Raw genomic sequence first — 12,944 nt, 5'->3', positions numbered from 1 at the left:
GCCAAGGAAAAGAAGTCTTAAAAGCAATCAGAAAAGAAAAACAAGATTACCTACAAAGACCAAATTAAACAACAGGCTTCTCAGTAGTAACAACAGTAAGATGAGAATGGAATATTGGAATTATCAGCTAGAGTTTTATAGTACTTAGTTAAATGATAATTTAAGAGTAATGGTGAAATAAAAACATTTCCAGAAAGGAAAAAGGATATGTCACTGTCAGACCCTCATTAATATATGTCTTTTCAGAAAGAGGAAACTGAACCAGAAAACAGTCAAATGAAAGATGTACTAAGGGAAAAAAAAAATTAGTAAATTAAGTAGTAAATCTAAACAAACATTTATTATATAAAATCATAAAAATATAAATGCTAAATTTAGGGGAATAAAAATCAAGATAAAAGTTGAGCCTGGCTGGTGTGGCTCAGTGGTTGAGCATCGACCTATGCACCAGTTTGATTCCCGGACAGGGCATGTGGCCAGGTTGTGGGCCAAATCCCCAGTGGGGGGCATGCAGTGGGTGGCCAATAGATGTTCTCTCTCATCAATGTTTCTATCTCTCCCTCTCCCTTTCTCTGACTCTAATATCAACAAAGAAAAAAAATTACAAAAAAAAAAAAAAAAAAGATAAAAGTTGATAAAAATAAGGCAGAACAACGGTTTCAAGATTCTGAGCTCATTTGTTTAGGAAGATGGACTATATGCATTACCTTTAAAGTAGTATATATTTAAAATGTCTTTATCTTACTTGAACATCACAATCAACCCAGCCTACCAAGTTTGAAACCTGAAGGTCAACTCCCTTTCTTCCTTCCCTCTCTCTCAACTATCACAGTAGCATTAAAATCCCTCCCTAACCACTTTAATTTCTCTCGAACAACTCTGTCACCCATCTTTTTCATCAAGTCCATCTATACAGCTTGCTGCATTCGTGTTTTAAATCACAAAAATGCAAACTCTCTAGCAGGGCACAGTATCTTTATAATCTAGCCTTCACCTATCTTATTATATAACAGCCTCATTTTTCTAAACTGTAGACTCAGTTAATTCCCTGCTGACCAAATGGGCCAACATCTTGGAACTCTTCAAGCCTCCAAATCTCTTTTCCTCTCCAGAGTAGTTTTCCCCTCTTTATACCTCATCATTCTATCAAATCCAACTTAAATGTCACTTACTTTTCTGAAGTCAGCCCCAACCCTCCCCATTATAATTTATTATTTATATGTTGGTTGCATTCATTAAACTGTTCATTTGATTAGAGGAACCTTATTCATTTTAATAACCACTTTAACATAAAATGTAGAACCTGACATAAAATGTATGTACACTCTTTTATGTTTACTGAGTGAATGGAAAGTATTAAGTGTTAACAGAGATATTTATCATAAACTCAACAAGTTGAGAACAAAGTTCTTTAACTATATGCACATATATGTTTCTAAAAACCAACACTATGGTTGGTAAACAGGTAAAATAAAATAAATTCAAATTCCTCCTTAAAAAATATGCCTCAACTAAGAAAGGAGTAATCACAATGGGATGCAACACTGACAAAATTTTAAGTTAAATTTTATCCATGTCAAATCAAGAAATAAAATTGTAAGTATCAATTATAGTAGATAAGACTCTTTCCTAAAACCATTCTGGAATAAGCATATACATGAGCAACTATGTATACAGAATGTCACCCTGAAAAAGATAATTAGTAAAATTATAAATGTTTTTTCTACCCCATAAGAAAATAAAAAATAAGGCTTATGTCAATAATGAACAGACATTCCCATAAAATAAACTGCTTACCAAAAGATGAGCTCATCTAAAAGTTAAAATATTTCCTAACATGTCAAAAAGTTCACTAGATACTGAAAGACAACACATTTTAATAGTCTTTAAGAAAAACAACACTCTTGTTTTCAAATTTTTTCTAAAGTCAAATATAAAACTATGCTTAAAATTTAGTATTAGGCAAAATTTAATGTTAGGGCCCTAGCTGGGTAGCACAGTTGGTTAGGACGTTGTCCCGATATGCCAAGGTTTGGGGTTCAATCCCCAGTCAGGGCACATACAAGAAACAATCAATAAATGCATAAATAAGTGGAACAACAAAATTGATGCTTCTCTCTCTCTCTCTAAAAATCAATTAAAAAAAATCCAAAAAACAGCCCTGGCCAGTTTGGCTCAGCGGTTAGAGCATCGGCCTGTGGTCCGGAGAGACCCGGGTTCGGTTCCCGCTAAGGGCACGTACTTCGGTTGCAGTTTGTCCCCGGCCCTGGTTGGTTGTGCGGGTGGCAGCCACTCGATGTGTCCCTTCACGTCGATGTTTCTCTCTCTCTCTCCCTTCCTCTCTCTCCCTCCCACTCTATCTGTACAAAAATGGAAAAATATCCTCGGGTGAGGATTAAAAAAAAAAAAAAAAAATCCAAAAAACAGTGTTAGGTTAAAATGGTAAATTTTATTTTATGCATATTTTATCACAATAAAAAATATTTTTAAAAAACTTAACTGTTTTCTAGGCCTCAAATCAAATTTACCTCTTTATTTTTAGAATTTTACAAATTTATTATTATTTTTTTAATCTTACCTGAGGATACATTTATTGATTTTATTTTTTATTTTATTTATTTTTTGGTACATGCCCCTAGCGGGAACTGAACCAGGGACTCTCTGGTCCTCAGGCCAATGCTCCAACTGCTGAGCCAAACTGGCCAGGGCACATCTATTGATTTTAAAGAGAGGAAGAAGAGAGACAAAGAGAGTTAGAGAGACAAAGAGAGTGAGAGAGACAGAGAACCATCGAGTGTGAGAAACATCAACTGACTGTTTCTCAAAGATGCCCCAACCTTGGGTGCCCCCAACAGAGAACCAATCCTGTAACCTAAGAATGTACCCTGACCAGGAATCAAGCCTGCGACCTTTGGTTGCACAGGACTATGCTAAGCAGACCCTCCTATTTTCACTTTGGAGACAAAATGCTTTAGTTTTACAATGGGTGATTAACATTTTTTGCAAGTGAGAAAACATACCAAAGGAAAGGCCCAGCTGAGCAGGGACCCATGCACCAAGAGGTTAGCAGTCCCTGGTCTGGGCACATGCCCAGGCTGTGGGCCTGATCCCCAGTGAGGGGCATGAAAGAGGTAGCCAATCAATGTTCTCTCTCATTGATGTTTCTCTCTCTCTCTCCCTCTGCCTTCCTCTCTCTCTCTCTAATAGCAATAAAAGAAAAAGGAAAAGACTCTCATCTTTAATTTTTTTAAAAAGGGAAAGCATTTTATATATGTGTATAAATATTTACAGCCCACTCCATCCCATCAAATAATTTATTCAAAGTTATTTTTAAAGTTTGTATTATTCCTAAAATATTAATATACATGATGAAAAACAATGTTAAGACTTTTCTACTGAGAAATTTCCTAAATTAAACTACTCTGTCCTGCTATAAAATATTTGGAGTTTGCCCTGGCTGGTTTGGCTCAGCAGTTAGAGCATCAGTCTGCGGACCACAGGGTCATAGGTTCCAGGTTTGATCCCAGGTCCCAATGGGGGGGGGGGGTGGTTCGTGTGGGAGGCAACCAACCGATGTGCCTCTCACATAGATGTTACTTTCTCCCTCCCTCCCTTCCACTTTATCTTAAAATCAATAAAAACATGCTCGGGTGAGGATTAACCAAAAACAAAAGTTTGGATTTTAATAACAGGTTTTTATTTTCTTATTACGAATGGGTTTGATCATTTACTTTGGAAAAATTTTAAAGACATTTCTTATCACACTAAGTTTTATATTAGTTTTAAAAATACAAATATGGTACAATAAAACTTTCTCTGCATGAACATATACCTGAATCGTCAGCTAATCGGCTAATTCTTTCCAAAACAGCAATGCAATCTCTTTCATCATCGCAGACTTCCCTCAATGTATCCAGCAAACTCCGGGCCACCATTTGTCTACACATTCACACACACGCACAAAAAACAAAACAAAACAAATAAACAATAAATATATATAGTGATCAGTGGCATCAATAGTTAATATTCAGAATTTCAAATGGCAGAATCTATATAGTTTTAAAAAAACTTTTTTCTTATACATTAATAACATATATATGTCCATAATTTCCCAAGTGACAAATGCTAGCATGGATTTTATTTTAACAAAATGAAATTGAATATTTACTAAAATATTTTTCATCTTTATCTAATTGATTTAACAAATTTCTAAGGTCAGTGAAAATTCATTTCAACTATAATCTTCAACTATAATAATGAGAAAATTTACTCATTCTTCTTTATATAAAACATCTTTATATTTTTTTACTAAAAGAGTTTTATACATCTATACTCAAAAATGTTAGCAAAGACTTTCAGATTTCCCAGAAAAGTCTGATACAGGTATTCTTTTGACCACAGGAAAAACAATGCATTAGGAAGTGTTAATCTCTTAGTCATTGGCATATCACAATCCCCTTGAACATCACCTGGCACACAGTAGTTATATATTATCATCTGCTGAAAGAAAAATATACTCCTTAGTAATCACCTTACATGAATATCAAAATCATGTCTAAGAGCAAAAAAGCAATAGTACTATTTATTTTTTTGCCAAAAAGCGAAGAAAGAGTGCTTTGTGGTTACTAGGATCAAGAAATAAACAACTGTAAGAGGCCATGGCTGTGATTATTAAGAGAATTTGGTCACAGACTGCATGTTCAATACCTTAAACTAGGTAATTTTATTTTCCCTCCAGAAATTAATGTAATAAAAACCAACCCTCCTCTTCCACTTTAATGAAAAAAATATGCACGTACCTGTTAAATACGTTCTCACTTGCAGCATACTTGTCCAATCTCCCCAGTGGCGTCAACATTTCATCTTGTGAGACAAAGTCCAGGGCTGAAGGTATAATAATCACATCAGACTCTGAGCTGTAGTCATCCACACCAACTATCAGAGACCAGAAATACTCCTTATAACACTCTGAAACTAAAAAGTACCCCTTGCCTGTCTGAAGCAGCACAAGTAAAACTGCCCTTAATGAGTCTAGAATAATACAAAGAATCCACAAGAGAATCTTAGAATCAATTCAGAAGCCATGAACAACTGAAGGATGCTTCCTCTGCCTTTTTTTCCCTAACAGATATGTTCTAAATTGCCTCTAGAAGCACAGGAGTCAGAGGCTGTAGAAACTCAGTATGACATGATCACAGAACAGTGATCAGAAAAGAGTGATGATCACAGAGACCTGAAAACTTATACTTCTAATTAGAGCTCAACTTGTAAACAAATACAATGTCAAACACTGATAGTTAATTCTGCAATGAAGTCAGAGAAAAGCATTATACACAGAAGAGAAAGATAATAATTAACAGCAAATTTATCATCAGAAGCAATATAAGCCAGAAGACTAAAAGAAAAAAAACAATGCTAACCTCCAACTCTACACACTGTAAACAGAAATCTTTTAATTATCTTTGAAATTCACATGTTTCAAATGCAAAGGAGAATTAAAGATTTTTTTCGGACATACAAAAGCTGACAGATAGTATCATCAGCAGACCTGCAATATAAGATTAAAGGAAGTCCTTCAAACAAATAAACAAAAAATTATACTAGATAGAAATCTAGATTTACAACAAAGAAATTAAGAGCAACAGAAATGACAAATATGTGGGTAAAAACAAAAGCCTTATTTTTAAAATCTCTTTAAAGGGTAATTGACTGTTTAAAGCAAAATATGTGCTCTATAAAATAGAGATTAAAAATGTATGGTAAAGCGCCCTGGCCAGTTTGGCTCAGCAGTTAGAGCGTCGGCCTGTGGTCCGGAGAGACCCAGGTTCGGTTCCCGCTAGGGGCATGTACCTCGGTTGCAGTTTGTCCTTGGCCCTGGTTAGTCGTGCGGGTGGCAGCCACTCGATGTGTCCCTTTCACATCGATGTTTCTCTCTCTCTCCCTCCTGCTCTATCTGAACAAAAAATGAAAAAGTGTCCTCGGGTGAGGATAAAAAAAAATATATATATGGTAAGGTTTATAACACATACAGAAGTAAAATGTATGACCTACACTAGCACAAAGGCAGGAAAAGAGTAAAGTACACAGTCCTAAAGTTCCTATACTGCATGTGAAAAGATACATACTAATTGAAGGTAGACTGTAATAAGTTAAACAGACACACACACACACATTAATTATAAACTCTGTAGTGACCATTAAACATCAAAAAACCAACCAAAGACACAGAGCTAGTAAGCCAATAAAAGACATAAAATGAAATCATAAAATAAAAAAAATACTCAAGTCTGGCCAGTGTGGCTCAGTAGTGTGGCTCAGTAGTTGAGCGTGTCGCTGGTTCAATTCACCATCAGGACACATGCCCAGGCTGTGGGCCTAACCCCCAGTAGGGGGCATGCAGGAGGCGGCCAATTGATGTTCTCTCTCATCGATGTTTCTATCTCTCCCTCTGCCTTCCTCTCCCTCTAAAATCAATAAAGGGAAAAAAATTAAGGAAAAAAAAAAAAGAAAAACTCAAAAGAAAGCAGAAAAAGAGTTTGATAAAAAGGAACCAATAAAATGAATAGATGAAAAATAGCAAGATAAGAGACTTAAACCCAACGATATCAATAATCACTTTAAGTGCAAATGGTCTGAAATAGGCCAATTAAAAAGCAGATTGCCATATGGATTAAAAATAACACTTCACATAAAATAATTACTTACATAGTGCAGACATATTTTATACAGGTTATCCTGATCTACAATTCATAGCAAAGTACCTTAATTACAAATCAGAGTTGTAAAAACCACTCAGACACTCTCATTTGGCCTCCGTTTTCTCCTCTGTAAAGTAAGACTGTAGAGCTAGCATGACCTCCATGGTACCTGATGCAGGCTCTAGAATTCTGTCTACCACCAAACTGTTTCAGTCTCAGCTCACACTTGTTAATTTTAAAGATCAACATTAATAATACTGATTCTTGCCATGGCCAGTTTGGCTCAGCGGTTAGAGTGTTGGCCCGCAGACCAGAGAGACCTGGGTTTGGTTCCCGCTAAGGTCACGTACCTCGGTTGCAGTTTGTCCGGGCCCTGGTTGGTGTTGTGTGAGTGGCAGCCACTCAGTGTGTCTCTCTCACATTGATGTTTCTCTCTCTCTCTCCCTTCCTTTCTCCCTCCCGCTCTATCTGAAGATAAATGCAAAAATGTCCTCGGATGAAGATAAAAAAAAAACATAACTGTGTTTAAGACAAGCTTGGGGCACTTAACTCTAAAATAGATTCCCAGATCTCACATATAGACACTGATATATAGATTTGGAGTGAGGCTCAGAACTACTCATTTTTAATAAATATCCCCACTAATTCAAATGCAAATTGTTGAACAACCATATTTGAGAAACACACTTCTAGAAGGTTAACAAAATAATATTTTGCTTCAACTTCTGTCACCACTCTATCAATCATGGCTGACAATTTCTATACAAAAGGAAGTGTTCCACTCTGGCAGAGGCACTGGCAACAAAGGTTTATCTCTATTTCCTAGTACTGCCGCCTCCTGTCATTATCATTCTGACCTCCATCATCCTCCTCTCCAAATTCACGATTTCCTGAGCAATTATAATTATTCTTTTTTAATTTTAAAAAATGATTTGAGAAAGAGGGGAAGGAGAGAAGGAGGGAGGGAGAGAGAGAGAGAAAAGAGTAACATTGGTTGTTTGTGCACAGACAGGAAATGGAACCGGCACCCTTGGCCTATCAGAACAACATTCCAACCAACTGAACTACCCCGCCAGATCAGCTTAGCAATTCTTGATTGGACTAATAAGGCTCTAGATTTCATCTTTGTGGAGGCCACAAGGACAGTGCATACTTAAGTCTTACCCAGTCATACCCTGCAAATGCCTGCAACAGGTAACAAAGAGAAACACAAAATATAATCAATAGGATGTGAGGGCTATCTGGCTGTAACATCCGTCACCCCATTAATCACCAGGGTTGATTCAGCTGATCTGGCTGGCTAGGTGTGTGTCCCCCTCCTCCCTCACCGATCCATATGCGTCCCTCCCGAAGCTGCGTGCTGGGTGGAAGAGGATGACCTTCGTCCCAGAGAAGAGGACCAGTTTTCAGTCAAGGGTATACAAGTAGCTGCGTTCCCCTGCTAGAACCTCCAAACAAGCTCTCCAAATATAATCAATAAAAAACTATCACCACTAATGAAAAGAAATCCTACAGCATATGCTCGAAGTGATGGCACAGTCAATAATATAATCAGATAAAATAGCATACAGGGCCCAGCTGGTTTGGCTCAGTGAACTGAGCATAGTCCCATGGACTGAGAGGTCCTGGTTCAATTCCTGGTCAGGGCACATGTCCAGGTTATGGGCTCAATCCCCAGTAGGGGGTGTGCAGGAGGCAGCCAATTGATGTTTCTCTCTCCCTCTCTCTCTAAAAAAATCAATAAAAACATTAAAATTTTTTTAAAAGCCCAGCTGGTGTGGCTCAGTGGACTGAGCATAGTCCCATGCACCAAGAGGTCACCAGTTCAATTCCCAGGGAGGACACATGCCCAGGTTGTGGGCCAAATCCCCAGTGCAGGGCATGCAGGAGGCAGCCAATAGATGTTCTCGCATCAATGTTTCTCTTTCTCTCCCCTCTCCCTTCCTCACTCTCTAAAATCAATAAAGAAAAAAAAAATAGCATACAGGGAATAAATGTAGCTATATACTGTTATAAGGATTCTACAGCTTATGCAAAGTTGTACATTAACTTTAAATAGATTATGATATATTAAAGATGCAAATTACAACCCTTAGAAATAATCTCTAAAACATGCAAGAAAGGATAGCTAGAAAGTCAATATAGGAATTAAAATGGAATACTAAAAATAGCATGAGCATGAAACCTTGAATTGTCCTGCTCCTTCCTGTCTGCCTGGAAATCGAGTCATCCCTTTGTCCAGCTTGTCCATGCCTTATCATCAGGTCAACAGTAGCCTAACAGTACCTCATAATTCACCTTACTTCATCTCACTATGTAGACACTGTACTATCTCACATCATCATAAGGAGTGTTACTACAGTACAGTCAGATGATTTGGGGGGGAAAATGAGACCCCCACATTCATACAACTTTTATTAGAGTATATTGCTATAATTATTCTATTGGTAGTTATTGTTGTTAATCTCTTACTGTACCAATTCTTGAAAGATACAGGAGGACAGAGAGCAGGAAGAAGGTATTCTAAGCAGAGAAATCCAAAGACAGGGAGTCATGGAAAACCATGTCATATTTAGAAAACTTACAAGTAATTTAGTAGAGGGGGGTCACACAGTTCACATAGACTTGAGGTAGGAGCAGCAGGTGAATGTGACCAACCAAAATCAATTTAGCCTTCTAATTTTTTCTTCTAATCCTCACCAGAGGATATTTTTCCATTGATTTTTAGAAGGGAGGGAGGGAGAAATATTGATGTGAGAGACACATGGATTGGTTGCCTCCTTCGACATGACCTGGAACGGGGCCAGGGATCAAACCTGCAACCCAGGTACTTGTCCTTGACAGGGAATCGAACCCCTTGGTCCACAGGCCAACACTCTAACAGCTGAGCCAAACCGGCCAAGGCAGTCTTCTAATTAATTAATTATTTATTTATTTATTTATATTTTTTTTTATCCTCACCCGAGGACATTTTTCCATTTTTTGTTCAGATAGAGTGGGAGGGAGAGAGAGGAAGAGAGAGAGAGAGAAACATCACTGTGAAGGGACACATCGAGTGGCTGCCACCCTCACAACCAACCAGGGCCGGGGACAAACTGCAACCGAGGCACATGCCCTGAGCGGGAACCGAACCCGGGTCTCTCTGCACAGCCAGGGCAGCCTTCTAATTTTTAAAGAGTAACATTATTACATTTTGCAAATCCTCTTACCTGACTAGAGAAATCACATTACCACTCTGTAGAGTTAGGAATGGTATTTGAGATTTTCTAAGCTATACTTTAAATTCAACAGTTATCTCCTTTAAGCAACAGATAATTCAGGCAGTGTATATATTTATTCAACTATATCATAATATAATTTTATTAAAATTACCAATTATTAATTAAAACCATCATTTATTTATTTATTTATTTATTTATTTAATCCCCACCCAAGGACATTTTTCTATTTTTTGTTCAGGTAGAGTGGGAGAGAGAGAGAGAAGGAGGGAGATGGAGAGAGAGAGAGAGAGAGAGAGAGAAACATCAACGTGAAAGGAACACATCGAGTGGCTGCCACCCGCACGACCAACCAGGGCCGGGGACAAACTGTAACCGAGGTACACGCCCTTAGCGGAAACCGAACCTGGTGTCTCGGGACCGCAGGCTGATGCTCTAACTGCTGAGCCAAACCAGCCAGGGCCATTTACTTATTTTTAATTAAGAAAGAAGAAAATATGATGATGGCTTTCCGAAGCCAAATGACCTGTCTTTACACAGCATTCTAAGAGAACCGAAGGCCTCATTTTGCTCCTCTTCCAATTATACTACACTTAGTTATCATAGAGCAGAGGAAGACAAGTACACAGAAACCTAGTCCCCACAAGAGTACAACATTCTAACTCAATGGAGACACTTCTATTTCTACCTGTATCAATATTATAAGTAAGCCTCTTTTCTATTTCTCTTCAACAATGCTCAGATATAACACAAATTCATGCTAATTTTATGCTGACTCAACAAGAATTTTGTATTGTTTTGTTTTTTACTTATTTTTATTGTTGCAAGTATTATAGATGTTCCCCTTTTTCACCCTTTGACCCCCTCCTTCCCGCTCCTATCCCCCTCCTGCCTTCCCTCCAGCCCTAGTGTCCGAGTCCATTGGTTGTTCATATATGCATATAAGTTCTTTGGTTCATCTCTTCCCACCCCTATCCCTTTGTCAGTCTGTTCCCTATTTCCATGACTCTGGATCACTTTTGGTAGACAACTTATTTTGTTCATTATGTTCCACAAATAAGTGAGATTATATTGTACTTGTCTATCTCTACTGGCTTATTTTGATTAGCATAATACTCTCCAGCTCCCTCCATGTCATCTCAAAGGGTAAGAGATCTCTCTTTCTTACAGCTGCATAATATTCCATTGTGTAAATGTACCACAGCTTGTTTATCCACTCATCTACTGATGGGCACTAGGGCTGTTTCCAGATCTTAGCTATTGTAAATAGCACTGCTATGAACATAGGGGTGCATATATTCTTTCTACTTGGTGTATCAAGCTTCTTAGGATATATTCCTAGAAGTAGAATCACTGGATCCATTTCCAGCACCATTTAAAAAATTTTTTTTCCTTTACTGATTTTAGAGAGAGAGAAAGTGAGAGGGAAAGAAAGACAGAAACATCAGTGAGAAAGAACACTGAATGGCTGCCTCCTACATACCCCCATTGGGGACAAGGCCCACAACCTGGGCATGTATCCTGACCAGGAATCAAAACGGTGACCTCTTGGTGCATGGGTCAATGCTCAACAACTGAACCACACTGGCAGCACCATTTTTAATTTTTTGAGGAAGCACCAAAATGTTTCCCATAATGGCTGCACCAATATGCATTCCCAACTGCAGTGTACTAGAGTACCCTTTTCTCCACATACTAGCCAGTATTTGTTGTTTGAGGATTTGTTGATGGCCGCCATTCTGGCAAGTGTGAGGTGATATCTCCTAGTCATTTTAATATGCATCTCTCTGATGATTAGCAATGTTGAGCATTTTGTCGTGTCTCCTGGCCATTTGTATGTCCTGTTTGGAGAAGTGTCTATTCAGGTCCTTTGCCCATTTTTTAATTGGAAAATTTGTCTTCCTTTTGTTGAGTTGTATGAATACTTTATATATTTTGAATGTTAATCCCTTATCTAATGTACTGATGACAAATATGTCCTCCCAGAGAATGGGTTCCCTTTTCATTTTGATGCTGGTTTCTTTTGCCATGCAGAAACTTTTAAGTTTGATGTAGTCCCATTTATGCATATTTTCCTTTGTTTCTCTTGCTCTAGGTGATGTATCAGTGAAAATTCCATTATGTGTTCCCTGGCTGGTTTGGCTCAGTGGTTAGAGCGTCGGCCCACAGACCAGAGAGTCCCAGGTTTGGTTCCCACTAAGGGCACGTACCTCAGTTACAGTTTGTCCCTCGTTCTGATTGGGGTCGTGTGGGTGGCAACCATTTGTGTCTCTCTTACATCGATGTTTCTCTCTCTCTCTCCCCCCACTCTCCCTCCCGCTCTATCTGAAGATAAATGCAAAAATGTCCTCAGGTGAGAATGGAAAAAAAAAGAAAATTCCACTACCTATGATGTCCCAGATTTTTCTGCCTACATTTTCTTATAGGCTCTTTATGGTTTCACGGGTTACATTTAAGTCTTTTATCCATTTTGAGTTTATTCTTATGTATGGTGTAAGTTGATGGGGTCTAGTTTCATTTTTTTGCATGTAGCAGCTGTCCAATTTTCCCAGAATCATTTATTAAAGAGACTGTCTTTTCTCCACTGTATGCTCTTGCTTCCTTCATCAAATATTAACTGTGCATACTGTCTTGGGTAGATATCTGGGTTCTCTGTTCTGTTCCATTGGTCTATATGTCTGTGCTTGTGCCAGTGTTAGGATGTTTTGATTATGATGGCTTTGTAGTATAACTTGATATCTGGTATTGTGACCTCTCCCACTTTGTTCTCTTTCAAGATTGCTGTGGCTATTTGAGGTCTTTTGTGGTTCCATATAAACCTTCTGGAGTATTTGTTCTAGATCTGTGAAATATTCTATTGGTACTTTATTAGGGATTGCAATGAATCTGTAGATTGCTTTGGGTAGTATACACATTTTAATGCTATCGATTTTACCAATCCATGAACATGGTATATGTTTTTATTTTTTATATCTTCCTCTATTTGTTTTCAATATCCTGTAGTTTTCTAAGAATGGGTCTTTTACCT

General features: G+C 37.9%; 1 protein-coding gene across 1 annotated transcript in view; it reads right to left on the bottom strand.

The window, feature by feature from the left end:
• The window catches only part of PPP4R1 (protein phosphatase 4 regulatory subunit 1), a 99,487-nt gene that overhangs the window by 58,718 nt on the left and 27,825 nt on the right, over positions 1-12,944 (bottom strand). Inside the window, exons 3-4 of the mRNA XM_036244090.1 lie at positions 4,800-4,935; positions 3,833-3,939 (exon numbers count right to left, since the gene is read on the bottom strand). Of these exons, the coding sequence (XP_036099983.1) occupies positions 3,833-3,939; positions 4,800-4,935 (243 nt within the window). The remainder of the gene's footprint in view (positions 1-3,832; positions 3,940-4,799; positions 4,936-12,944) is intronic.

The sequence above is a fragment of the Molossus molossus genome, unplaced genomic scaffold (genome assembly GCF_014108415.1).
Source record: "Molossus molossus isolate mMolMol1 unplaced genomic scaffold, mMolMol1.p scaffold_m16_p_6, whole genome shotgun sequence".
Lineage (NCBI taxonomy): Eukaryota > Metazoa > Chordata > Mammalia > Chiroptera > Molossidae > Molossus > Molossus molossus.
This window is presented reverse-complemented; position numbering and strand designations above follow the sequence as displayed.